General features: G+C 41.2%; 1 protein-coding gene across 2 annotated transcripts; it reads right to left on the reverse strand.

Moving 5' to 3' along the window:
- Positions 1-857: 857 nt before the first annotated feature.
- si:ch73-109d9.1 lies at positions 858-12,948 on the reverse strand. Of its 2 annotated transcripts, none has more exons than XM_017710145.2 (7): positions 12,805-12,948; positions 10,894-11,243; positions 9,322-9,875; positions 5,125-5,202; positions 4,930-5,019; positions 4,087-4,191; positions 858-1,075 (listed from the first exon to the last, which is right to left on the reverse strand). In XM_017710145.2, the coding sequence occupies exons 2-7, from the start codon at positions 11,168-11,170 to the stop codon at positions 983-985; spliced, it is 1,197 nt and encodes a 398-aa protein (XP_017565634.1). In that variant the 5' UTR covers positions 11,171-11,243; positions 12,805-12,948; the 3' UTR covers positions 858-982. The 2 variants fall into 2 exon arrangements, with proteins under 2 accessions (XP_017565634.1, XP_017565635.1); XM_017710146.2 differs by having other exon boundaries at positions 12,798-12,877.
- Between the last annotated feature and the right edge of the window lie 1,308 nt (positions 12,949-14,256).

Consider the following 14,256-nt stretch of genomic DNA (forward strand, 5'->3'; position numbering starts at 1 on the left):
AAAAATTATTATAGTGTATGCCAGTGGCCTCCTCATTCTCCAGATCTGAATATAACAGAACACCTTTTTCTAGAACAGGATGCTCACAGCAGAAATATGCAGCAGACAAATAATTTACATGATGCAATTTTGTCAATATGAAGCAGAATCTATAGGGAATGTTAGGTGCACCTGTTAAATGAAGGCCACAAAAAAGTCCATCCATCCATCCATCCATCCATTTTCCAAGCCGCTTCTACGTCAGGGTCGTGGGGGGGTGCTGGAGCCTATCCCAGCAGTCTTCGGGCGGAAGGCAGAATACACCCTGGACAAGTCACCAGTCCATCGCAGGGCAGACAGACAGACACAGACAGTCACTCACACCTAGGGGCAATTTAGCATCTCCAATTGGCCTGACTGCATGTCTTTGGACTGTGGGAGGAAACCGGAGAACCTGGAGGAAACCCACGCAGACACGGGGAGAACATGCAAACTCCACACAGAGAGGACCCTGGTCGCCCGGCCGGGGAATCGAACCCAGGCCCTCCTTGCCCTGAGGCGACAGCGATACCCACCACGCCACAATGCCGCCGCCACAAAAAAGTCCCCTACCCATTTCTAGAATAGTGTTTTTAATAAAGTGGCGCTTGAGTGTATATGTTTAAGATGCTATTATCTTTCCTTCTAGTGGACAATGACAACATACTTCTATTTAGCTATGCGGTTTATATTGATCTAGAGTGGTGACCTATTGCTTGACCTGCTACACAAGAATCTCTAAACCACACAAGAAATGCTTTTGTCAAATATCTGATATTTTTGCTTCTTGTTACAGTATTGAAGACAATAGTTACAAAGAATTAAAACATGATACGTAGTTGAGCTTAATAAATAAAGACAAAATTTTAATAGACAAAAAACGTTACACAGTAGTAGGCTCAAGTAGATGCTCAAATATGAGTCAAAATCAGAAAGTAGAACGTCACACATAAACATACTTTATTTACAGGTTCATGTGTTGAATAATGTCACCTCTCTGAAGCTGAACAAGATATCTCTGGGCCACAGGAAAGGCATTCCTCTCCAGAAAGGCATCCTGCAGAGGAAACGAAATTATCATCTCAGTACCATTTCAAAGTAGCTTTCAGGGGTGTGTAATATGTCAGTGGGCAATATATTATTTGATGATAAATGGGAAAATCTGTCAGCCTCTTTGTGCTTGTGCACTGACGCCAGCGTAGTCTCACTATGATGCTGCAGAATGAGAAAGAATGATCTCCAATCGCTATTTCAGCAGAGGGAAACTCATGCAACACATGTTCAGTGGAGGTACAGCGAAGGCGGAAACACTGACTTCTAATACCACTAATTTAATTACTCAACTGAAAACTTCATCTTCAGAATTTTAATCTGTCTCATGCTCGCCGCACATTTATTAAATATTGTCACCCCTGACAAACATGAGCAAAACAGAATAACATTATTTTAATGTTGGGGCAGTCGTGGGCTGGAGGTTCGGGAACCAGCCTCGTGACTGGAAGGTCGCCGGTTCGATCCCCAGAGCCGACAGCACGTGACTGAGGTGTCCTTGAGCAAGACACCTAACCCCCAACTGCTCCCTGGGCGCTGCGGATTGGGCTGCCCACCTCTCCGGGCAAGTGTGCTCACTGCCCCCTAGTGTGTGTGCTCACTAGAGTGTATGTGGTGTTTCACTTCACGGATGGGTTAAATGCGGAGGTGAGGGACTGCTGTGGGACTAATAAGGGTCTCATTATTATTTTATAACATTAAAATAACATTCCTTGTTATGCTTAACCTTTTTATCTTTCATTCAAAATATTTACAAAAATCACATCTTTATTTGAAGATTTGAAAAAAAAAACATCTTATAAGGAAGTAAATGGGTTTGTGTGAGCCACAGTTGTTGGCACCCTTTCATTTAATAACTTGTGCTGCCTCACTTTGCAAAGATAACGGCTCTAATTCTTCTCCTGTAACGCTTAATGAGACAGAACACAAGGCAAAGGATCTGAGATCATTCCTCCACACAGAATCCCTCCAGGTCCCTTCAGATTCTGACGTCCACACTGTGGTCTCTCCTCTTCAGCTCATCTCACAGGTTTTCTATGGGGTTTAGGTCAGCGGGTTGGAGTGACCAAGAGAAAGGCCTTAATTCTGTCAGTGAACCATTTTTGTGTTGATTTCGGGGTGTGCTCAGGATCATCGTCCTGCTGGAAGATCCAGACAGCCCAGTTCAAGCTTCCTGGCTAAGACGGTCAGATTTAGATTTTATTCCTGCTGGTACTGGACGGAGTGTGTGATAGCATGTATCTGAATAAAAAGACCAAGGCCTCTGGAAGAAGAACAGCCTTTTGGCAACCCTCACAAACAACCGGTGCTTATATAGGTGGTGTTTGATTGTAGTTTGAGAGATATTCTGGCTGCCAAGTGTTAGACCTGACTAATGTTTGCAGTTCCCTGTATATGATCCTTGGATATATGATTCTTTTTACACCTGAAGGATCTTCCTCACTGTTCATGGAGTGAGTATGGACATATGTCGATTCTTAACATCTCCTGCTGTTTTAAGCTTCTTAATTATTGCCCTGAAAGTGGAAATGGGCATTTTCAACTCTTCATCTTCTTGTAACCTTTTCCTAATTTGTGCAGCTCCACAACCTTTTGTCACACATCACGGCTTTCTCATTGTTTTCTCTGGTCTTTTTTATGGAAATGGATGTCTGAGGGAAAGTGTTCCTTATCGCTCAGATGAATATCACATAAAATGAGAATGGAAATATGCTTCTGTTAGATTTAACTCAAAGAGTTTCTATTGTTTTATGACTCGATTTATTATTGTTTTTCTATTATTACACCTTGAATAAAGGTTAGGGTATTTTGCTAATACTGTGAATGAAAAATCAAGTGTAATTAAGAATATTTCTTCGCAGCTCCCTTTTCTCATAATTACTAGCGGATATTTATGAAGTGCACTGTACATATCACTTTCCAAAAAACAAACACAAAACATGTATCTACGTTTTTCTTGATTCTTATTGTTCTGTGTGAAAATATCATGATGAATAGACCAATAGAAATGCCCTGAAATCACTTACATTAACCCCTTCACATTAACTTGCATTAAAGTTACTATTTTGAAGATACATATTTTCTTTGGACAGTAGCAAAAATATATATTTCTCTGGATTTTGTCTCTCGTGAGGTGTGTAGTGTTTTCGTTTTTAGGCGCTTGGAGAGTGATTGTTCCTTGAGAGAGGTATAATGGCTTGAGATAACGACCTTGCTCATCTTAACAGACCTGATCTAGAACTGGGTTCTTCCATCAATGTGGAACTGGGTGAAAAGTAATGTTGGGAAGGTTATTCGGAAACCTTTGAGGCCTCTGTTCAGATGGACAGTGGCTGTTGCAGTTGTTGTTATGCAGTTTGTCTAACTGATATATAATTAGCATAACAGCTTTGTCTGAGTCAAAGTGCCAGGGGAAGATGTGTTAAGGTGCTCTCACCCCCTCACACTCACTCATTCCGTTTTTTCTTTCTTTTTTGAGACGGTTTTTCTCTATTTTATTCATTCTCCTCATTCTTTAGGCTCCTGTAATTCTGTAAAGCGTTTTATTACATTTTAAATATTTTTCTATATTCATGGTTTTCTCTTTTAACCTTTTGGGGGACATCATGCCACAGAAACTATTAATGGTGTTTTGTCTTACATTTATAAATGTCTATATTAATCTTGCTTTGGTAAATAACCCAAGATACCAGTCTCCACTCACAACCTAACCACAAGTGTAGCTACGTGAACGCGGACAGTCACTGTTTGAGTTTGAAGGCAAGCACTGAATGTTTTTAAAATACAGGCCAGTGTATTGCATAAGGACAAGGAAAGGGTGATCAAGGCTACAGATAGAATTTAAGCCTATATCCTGACTTAGGCAAAGTGGACAGCTATGCACTCCCTCAGGACGTTTGTACGATATCATAATTTTGACAATTAGTAATATGCACTGGTTAACATTTACGGTATGTAAGAATGTGAATGAGCGTTCAAAAACGTTTTCATGCCTAAATGAGCTTAACTGTCCATTACCTTGGCCCTCCTTCGGAGGTAATCCCTGCGATTATGTAGCATCTTAGTGCAGCGCACAATTACCTCGGCCTCCCTCCCAGACAAGTACGGTAACGCAGAAATGATCTGAAAGCACATGAACACGTGTTATTCACTGTGTTGTTTCCACACACACACACACACACACACACACACACACACACACACACACACACATATATATATATATATATATATATATATATATATATATATACACACTCACCAGCCACTTTATTAGGGATTTTTTAGTTGGGGATAGTTGTTTGTTTACACAAATAGCTGATCAGCCAATCACACGGCCGCAGCTCAATGCATTTAGGCATGTAGAGGTGGTCAAGACAACCTGCTGAAGTGCAGACCGAACATCAGAACGGGGAAGAAAGGGGATTTAAGGGGCTTTGAACGTGGCGTGGTTGTTGGTGCCAGACGGGCTGGTCTGAGTATTTCAGAAACTGCTGATCTACTGGGATTTACACACACAACCATCTCTAGGGTTTACAGAGAACGGTCCGAAAAAGAGGAAATATCCAGTGAGCGGTCAGTTGTGTGGAGGAAAATGCCTTGTTGATGTGAGAGGTCAGAGGAGAACGGGCAGACTGGTTCCAGATGATAGAAAGGCAACAGGAACTCAAATAACCAACCAAAATCTCTGAGGAACGTTTCCAACACCTTGTTGAAAGTGTGCCACGAAGAATTAAGACAGTTCTGAAGGCAAAAGGGGGTCCAACCTTTTACTAGCAAGGTGTACCTAATAAAGTGGCCGGTGACTATATTAGAGTGATTATACAACATGGGTTTATATTCATGACAAGCATATACAACCTTCGCTGTAATAGGGCCCCATTCAATGTTTCTGCTGTAGCATGCCCTCTGCCAAACCTGAAACTGTGTTAGTATCTCTCTCGCCACCACCTGTATTTAGAAACAAATCACAGATAAAATACATTTACCGCCATTCAGCAGCACCAGAAATACATTCCAATAAGGTAACAAAAGCATTTTAAAAGGAGCACTTACGCTGAACGTTCTCTGTCTGCTCATCGGGTGCACTTTGACCAGTTCTGCTGGAGGGTTTAGAGGAGCTTTCTGGGGCAGCTGCAACACACACACAAAACCGAATCAGTACTCTGGCTCCATTCAAATCTACTTCACAACAGAACACAGGGGTTGTCAAAGGTTCAGTCTTTATGCAAATGAATATCGCCTCCACATGAAAGAGCATGTCTTGAACTTACTTAATACAAAGTTGTGCACATTTACAGTAAGTTATGCCTGTATATTTGTGAGAAAGTGAGAAGCCTCGATCAATTATGATGTAAGAAATGTGTTTGGCTAACAGAATGGAGAAGACAGGAGGCAGCAGTAAGATAAAATGGCTTTATTTATAAATGTGTGAAAGCTTAGTCAGCGATGACTCTCAAATAAAATCTCAAATAAGACACATCAGATCAACTGAATGAATGGAATTTAAATGCTCAGAATGCAGCAGCACCTCCTACTGCTGAGATTCAGCTGCACGACCGACAGCGTTCACATGGTTTTCATGACTTCAAAAATAACAAGTTCACTCTGGATTGTTCAGAAATGCTTTAACAAGAATAGTATGGAATTTTTGAAACATGCACTTCATTCTGCTTCTTTGGTTCATGACAGGCAGTATCTCCGATAAGCTGTACAGCACCGTACACATCACACTAGGCAGGTTGCATCAACACCAAGTAACATTAAGCACTGAAAAACAAAAAGGGAATGTGAATATATACCAGCAAATATTGGACTGCTTCTGCACGAAACACCAAGCCTGTGATCAAATTCAAAAAAGATCCAGAAGAATGTGCATATGTTTGATATCATTAAAGGCAAGACAGGATATGCCAATATTCTGGTATGCAGCCCAAGTTCAGTCCAAACATAATACAACCTGAATATAAGGTGAATTGTAAGTAACTGTATGAATGTCCTAGGGTGAGCTTTCCTTTGCTGAATGGGCACATATTGATTCTGTTTGTGAGGATACAGTGATCATCAGGACTGATTTTGCATCCTAGAACTAATCCTGGCCTCTTCTTGACACTTTTATCATTTTTATATATAAATATATATAAATAATGTACTTCTAAAAGGACACAGACTGATATATGCATGGCTCCACTGTTCCATAGCTGCTCTGAGGCTGTCAGGCGCAGCTAGTCTAAAGAGTGACAGAACTTTTTAAAACTGTATTACCTAAGCCACAAAATGTTTATAAAAGGATTTTATGGTTCAATACAGTAAAACTCTAAGTAAGTGTGTCAGCCAGGGAAGTAGATGTCCTGTAACTCCTGCGTAACTAAACACAGAGCTGCTCAGATTTCCAAAACTCAAGGAACTTAAACTGGAGTTTGGGAATAAGTAAGTTCAGCCTACAAGACAGCTTAGTCCATCTAATACAGCCATACTGTTAAAACTGTTTATAGTGGGATCATATTTTTAAACAAAACGATCCAGAAAAGCAACCGGACATATCAGAAACTCACGTTAATCAAAACGTAGTTTCCGCACGATCCGGCATGTGTTGCATGTCTTGGTTCCCTTTTCCAGGCTAGTCAAGCACCAACTCCTAATGAGCCCTTAAACCTTTAAGCAGCATATGCACTGATCAGCCATAACAATAAAACCACCGCCTACACTCACTGTCCAGCTTATCAGCTCCACTCTGTAGTTCTACAGTTACAGACTGTAGTCCATCTGTTTCTCTGATACTCTGTTACCCTGTTCTTCAGTGGTCAGGACCCCCATGGACCCTCACAGAGCAGGTACTATTTGGGCGGTGGGTCATTCTCAGCAATGCAGTAACACTGGCGTGGTGGTGGTGTGTTAGTGCGTTGCGCTGGTCTGAGTGGATCAGACACAGCAGTGCTGCTGGAGTGTTTAAACACCTCAGTGTCACTGCTGGACTGAGAATAGCCCACCAACCACAAATGTCCAGACATCAGCGTCCTGTGACCACAGATGAAGGACTACAGGAAGACCAACCATGCAGTAGCAGATTAGGTAACCTCTCTGACTTTACATCCACCGCCCAACGAAAACCTGCTCTGTGGGGGTCCTGACCACTGAACAGAGAAAGGGGGCTGACAAAGTATGTAAAGAAATGGATGGACTATGCTTTGCAACTGTAGAACTATAAAGTGCACATATATGGTAAATAGAGCTGATAAAATGGACAATGAGCGTAGAAACAAGTGGCTTTAATGTAACGGCTGGTCTGTGTATATTCTAAGATTTTATGTATTAGGTTAGCCCAGTCCTTTAATCTTAAACTTAATCTTATAGTCCCATTAGTGTTCCTGCTCATACATACATACATACACACACCTGTTTCAGTTCAAGATAAACGTAATAATTACAAAATGATACACGACTGAGGTGCATGAAAAACATGAAACTGTGCAGAACAGATGAGGTACAGGACTGGAGCTGGAATCCCACCCCATCATCCCAAATCTAAATGTGAATGAGTGAATAAATGAGGTTCACACCAAACTTCCCCTCAAACTGGTTGTGTCTAAAATCATTTACTTTTCTGAAAATAACACGTCAACTTAGAAACCCACAGGACAACTGACTATTAGAAAGATAACATGCGACACCAAATGAAAATAATTAAACAATCAAGCTGGAAGTACTTAAAAGAAAACTATTTCTTTATCCTGTGGGGCAGTGATCCGCTATTAGAAATCACTTAAAGTCATTTATATAAAAATAAAAGATAAAAAAAATCTGAAAAGCATCAGTTTCACATATAAGACAGAGTCATATGCAAATGTTTGGTCAGCCCCAGTCAAAATGACATTTCGTTGATGTGGAAATAAGTTACAGAGCACACACTTCAGCACATTTTAATGCACATTTACTGTTTATTTGCCCAATTTAAAATAATGTAAAAAATAAATAACATATAAATAAATAAAAGCAATATAGAATGTGGCTGGTGGGAAAGCTGGCACATTTTTTTCTTCAATATATTAAACTCTTACACGTACGAATTGTGTAATACAAACTGACAGATAAAATGCCATACTCCTATCTGTTCCCTGTTGGGATGTGTCTTTTTTTCACTTAACAAAACTTGAGTTTGACCAAGGGCGTTCAAACATTTGCATGACAGATGTCACGTAATCGACTAAAATTCTTTAGTTTCCATTATATTGTTAAAATGAATTTTGCAAAACTGGGTCTGGGTACTGCAGGAAGCGAGTCAGAGGTGGTCCTCATCAGCATTCGCAACTGGTTGTCATTCATATCTGTCCTCTGCAAAATTACATTCGGATACTGCTCATAATTTGCGTAATTTCCAAACTTGCATGGCCTTGTTTTGAGCAAACACGGTCAGGCAGAAAATCTAAAGAAATGCAATGGGTATAAATAATCAGATTTCGCAGAATCGTGGATTTATATGGAACCTGTTACTCAGTTCATTACTGTTCCATGAACTTTCAGGAGATGGCCTTTAAGTTGCTTGAGACACACGAACGTCTTCCCGCACTGATGACAATTACAGCTCTTCCCCACTCGGCTGTGTCTTCTAAGGTGAACTCTCAGATGAGTGGATCTATTGAACCTCATGCCGCAGTGGGTGCAGCTGAAGAGTTTCTCACGTGTGTGGATGTTCTGATGCTGTTTGAAGTTACTCAGCCTGGTGAAGCCTTTGCCGCAGTGCGTGCAGACGTGTGGCCTTTCTCCCGAGTGCTGCCGCTGGTGGACCTTCAGTTCAAAGTTGTGAACGAAGGTTTTGTTGCACTGGGGACAGCTGAGGGGTTTCTTGCCCTTGTGGGTAAGCATGTGGACCTTCAGGTGGCCCACTTGTGCAAAGGATTTTCCACAGTGGATGCAAGTGTGCGGCTTCTCAGTATGCATATGAAGACGTTCATTCTGGGGGAAATGATCAGGAGGTGGGACAGGGAGGAATACCTTCTCACCTGGACAGAGCTCTTGAGGAACCAAAAGACTTTCTGGAAAATTCTGTCTGTTTAAACTACGCAAGTGTCCATTTTCAATCTGTTCGAGTGAACCGGATGTCTCAGGAACGGGAGCCAAAGCAAAGTGAACTGACTGACTCGGCTCAGTCTTGATGCCTTCAGACATCTCTGGGTTACACTTCACTGAAAGGGACATTAAATATGAAGTTGGATCTGGCATGTTGAGAGTAGTTAGATTTGGAAAATTATCTACCTGTGTCTCCTCACGATTCCAGGATCCTCCGATGTCTCTGTGATTCTGATGGCTTTCCCCAGGACCGCTGTCATCTGTGCAGTCCCACACCGGCAGCATCTCCTCCTCTTCTTTAATAGGAACTGGATCAGGTTCATGCTCCGATTTCACAGCAGGACAGGGTGGAGAAGAGGCCCGCTCACCACCCTCGTCTTCCTCTGCAGAACTCTGTGTTAATCTAGACTGGGTCAAATCTATTTCTTTACTGGGAGTAAAGTCTATCCCAGGTGTCTTGGGGTGGCTTTCCCTGGGTTTTGAACTGGCACAGTGCTCCTCATGAATCCCTGTCACTGCTGCACTAGGAAGGAATTTCTGTAAAACATGTTGAGGAATTTGTACTGTGGTGTCCTGTTTCCCGCTTGGTTCAAGCGTGTTTGCCTTCTTCTGTGTGAGAGTGTGTGTCTCCGTGGGTGCGCACGAGTCCAAGCTCTCTGCAGACCGCCGCACTTCACTTAATGGAGGCCTTTTCCCAGACTGCTCCCTCAGGCTAAGACTGAAACACAGCGTATCTGCACCTGCACCAGAAAACAGAAGAAAAAGGGGTTATAATAAAACAGTTTGCCTTTTTCTGTGGCCAATAAAACCTTTAAAATGTAATCTCTCGAATCTGAGTCTCTAAGAACAAGCATACTGAAAATGTTTGTCAGTAGCAGATCATAAACTCATTCAAGATTTTTTCCTTTGGCCCACATGTTCCCCGAGGTCACCTGAGCAGAAATCTTTCAAACCGATCACTAAATGTATCTTACGTTCAGAAATGATGTGGTACAATAATTTCATATCATGCTACATTTAGTCGTTGGAAATGAATGGGTTAACTGTAAACCCTGTACTGAAGATAACATCACACATGGATTTAATTTACATTTTACATTTATGGCATTTGGCCGCCGCTCTTATCCAGAGCGACTTACAATTTGATCATTTTACACAGGGAGGCCAAGGTGGTGTTAGGAGTCTTGCCCAAGGACTCTTACTGGTATAGTGTAGGGTGTTTACCCAGCTGGGGATTGAACCCCAGTCTACAGTGTAGAAGGCAGCGGTGTTAACCACTACACTAACCAACCACCTTACTAATTAGTCATGCACGACTGGAATTGACAGATTTTTGCCCCAAATCAGCAACTGACCATCGGCCAAATTATTACTGATTGCGGCCGATCTGCGTTGCAATTTTATGATATTAATAATGTGAGTCATGTAAGTGCACTCACACTCACATCTTTCTTTCAATACAGCGCATAATACACTCAGACTTTAATTCATGTATTTTAAATTTACAAATATGCCAAAGCCAGTTTCGCCCATTAAAGAGCAAATAGTAGTATTGTGGTACTTTGGTACTGCATTTCCTATGATCACTTAGCCCACAGAGTGAGCTTCATGAAAAACAAAAGGTTACAAAAAAAAAAAACAAAAGCAAAAACAAAAAAAACACAACCGCTGGACAGTTGGCTGTAATGAAACAGGGGTGAGATGACCACACGACCACCTACGCCTTAAATATTTCATATATTACACAGTTCGTCTAACCTGAGAGCAGCTCTGCCGGCGGCTCTGTGGTCCTCTCGTCGTTGGCTGTGGCTTTACCACAGTCCACACACCGCACTCTCCTTTCTCTCTCTTTCAGTTTACTCTCATAAAACTGCAGTCTTCGCATAAGTAACTCCACTTCCTGTTTGGCATGGCCCACTTCCTCCACAAAGCTGTCCTCCACCAGCTTGGTGATCTCGAACATGGCTGACTTGAGAATGGTTTCCATGACGATAGAGAGCTGGGACTGGAAGGTGATGATGAGAGTGTCTGACATCTTTCTCTCGTCGTTGTTCTGTACCTCTTCAGTGGAAACTGAACACAGACCTTGTATTTTTCTCTCTCAAGACCTGCGAACACAAACATTTGGTTAGTATTTGAACGCTGGGAACGGACTGGACACCATCAAGGCGCATCTGGTCATTAACAAATTATTCCAACTTCCAAATAACGTGCAAAACGCAGTGCTATCAGTTATGACAGTCGACAGTGATGGCTGACATTTGGCAGCTCTCTCTCAAAAAAATCTTATTGCTCTCATCTGGCGTTTTATATACTGTCCAAAGAAAAACATGCATCTCCATTTTTTTTATCTATATTTACTTTTCTACATCACTACATCATGTCGGGTGAAAATGTCAAGAATATCACTGTCGTTGGACGAAAAGCTCGTATCTCCAAAAAGGTAACTTTACAGGAGAAGGAAAAAACATACTCTACTTTTAATGTAAGTCAATGGAACCAGACGTCTTTCCCAGTCATTTTGGGCCGTTTCTTTTGGTCCATTCATCATGAAATTTACACATAATGTAAAAGACAACAGCTACTTTCAAATTTTGTAAAAAACTGAAAAATGACAAAAATGGAGATATGAGGTTTTGTTCCAACAGCAACAACATGCTAAATATTATATATATATATATATATATATATATATATATATGCATGCATGTGTGTGTGTACAAACAATATTTCACATACATATACACACATACACATAGATAGATAGATAGATAAAGGGATTTTATTTAATCATTAGCCACTGTAGGTTCACCTCTAAGGTCAATTCATCAGACTGGGATATTTTAGATTTCACAAAGATATTTCTAACATCTATATCTAATAAAAGTTAGGCTTTCCCAATGGGAGCGTCCCTCAGGATGGGTTCAGGTAAAATGGGACAGTGTGTTAGGTCATATGGGAAACACAGGCGACTGACAAGGTCATTATTTGACTTCTTTTTCTCTTTTATAGTTAATTAAGGAAACACCAGCTGACAACGGGCCGAAATGACCGGGCTAACTGAGGAAGCCCCAGGAAGGGCTGATGCGTCGACCGTGATCGTTCGCTAACCTAACCTCGTTCAGCATTTAGTCAGTTTAGACACACACTTAAACTCATTTGCCGCCTTATTATTTTGCGACTTCCACACAGAAAAGTCAGAAGAAAGCGGGGAACCAAAGTGGTGGAAACGAACGTAAAGTAACTAACGTAACGCTGCGCATTTGAGGGGGACGGACGCCAGACCGCTTTGTTTAGGTCCGAATACCCTCTGGTTGTAAATAAACAGTCGGTTTGGCACTTTAAGTCAACACATACGCTTGTTGGTTGGTTTATTCTATATTTAACTGCTAATGTCCCGCTTATACAGCTATATAAGACAGTTTTTTGGCGTATTCGCTTCGCGCCGTTAACGTACTGTACCGTAAAAATTCAGCTAATTCACAAACAGTAACGTTAGTGCACTAGTTAGCAACCGAGCTATCCTCACTCCCTCCGGTCCGCTCGCCTCCTTTACAGGCACAGCTGCGCGGTTCAAACACGCCGGGACACGAGAAACCAACGCTCGACAGAAAACGGCTAAAATAAGGCGAAATAATCGCGTATTCATTAATCAAACTCACTACGTACATCCAGAGATGCTCCAGCACACCGACGGAAACCTGGTGGGTTTTGTATCTTTTTGTTATCGCTGTTGTTGAACGCTGTTCTTTTACTGACCCCTACTGGCCCGGAGGACCAGCTCCGTCTCTCCGGACGTTTCCCAGACGGTCTTATTTACTTCTCTAAAGACCGATCGGCGCTTAAAGATATTCTTTTCATACCGTGTTGGATTATTATGGCTATCATTTACATGAGAAGAGATGGTCTGAGTAGAAGCCCAAGGTGACTTATCGACTTATTTAAAAATATAAAACACGAAGGCTTGGGAAATACACGTTGATTATGATTTATTTCATATGTAATTACAGCGCCCCCTGGCTGTTGTGCGTTAAATTGTTGCATATTAAAAAAAAATCCGATAACAGGAGTTCAAAGGGGTTCAAAGGTTCTCGAGTGTGCAATTAATAATCTATATTCTTTCCGTGCAATAATTCTTAAGGTGTGCAACATCATATGACTCTATAAGATATCCGAGGAATGTGCAATAACTAACCGCTACCTCACTTGTCTATTGTCTGTTTAGAGTATATAGTTTTATAGTCGTTTTTCTTTATATTTAAGATTTTTAAATACTTTTTTTCCCTTAAATTTTTATATATTTTAGCCTTATGTTTAATTGTTTTGTGTGTAAAGCACCGTCGGATTGCTGCTCAATGTCGTTGTACACTGTGCAATGACAATAAAGGCACCTTAAAAAACGAGCATGCGAAAGCACACTATAGTCCCTAAAGGGGCAGTCCGGCCAAAATGAAAAATTTAAGCGTAGCCGTGAATTTCAAGGCTGTTTATTGTTATTTTCCCCTCATAAGAAGACGGATAGCTAACATTACAGCTAGAACGCCAAATAGGACGGCTGTGTGACGTAATAGCACAGTGCATGCTGGATATTGTAGTGACAGAACACCGACGGACGAAACTACGAAAGGGACACCACTGATGAGACTGAAGGAGGCAGAGCTACAGTGTTTTACATAACAGATGGACAAATAACACATTCAACGCTAATTTTAGGCCCGAATGGTCCTTTTAATAGAAATGTTTTCGTACTTTTTTTTAGTATATTAAAATTATACTTTAATTTGTTCTGAGGTTTGTTTATTTATTTATGCGGTCAGTTTCACTCTGAGCTGCTGGTGGCATCGCTGCTGCTGCTCACTTTCTCTCAGTCATTTGCATGTTATTTTAAGCCAGAGGGCTCTGGCAAAAGCCAGAATAGCATCAGTTCCTATGCTGGTAGATCCTGAATGTACTACCCATTTTCACCACAGTCCTACTGGGAGCTTAAAAATACATTAAAAACTAATGCAAGACGAGATGCGTGTTTAAGAAGAAGCTTTTTTTTGTGATAATGTTATACTTGCCATCTTCAGTTGTTCTTCCTGTGCATTCCTTCAGCTCAAAACTAACAATTATACCAGG

This window comes from Pygocentrus nattereri, chromosome 5, assembly GCF_015220715.1.
Source record: "Pygocentrus nattereri isolate fPygNat1 chromosome 5, fPygNat1.pri, whole genome shotgun sequence".
NCBI lineage: Eukaryota > Metazoa > Chordata > Actinopteri > Characiformes > Serrasalmidae > Pygocentrus > Pygocentrus nattereri.

Bases quoted from the DNA above. Each gene is read 5' to 3' on its own strand.
- si:ch73-109d9.1 (XM_017710145.2), bottom strand. From the start codon at position 11,170: ATGTCAGACACTCTCATCATCACCTTCCAGTCCCAGCTCTCTATCGTC. The intron at 4,192-4,929 runs GTTGTATATGCT...ATGTGCTTTCAG, and splicing joins GGGGCCCTATTACAGCGAAG to ATCATTTCTGCGTTACCGTA. The intron at 1,076-4,086 runs GTAATGGACAGT...TTTCCTCTGCAG, and splicing joins ACCTCCGAAGGAGGGCCAAG to GATGCCTTTCTGGAGAGGAA.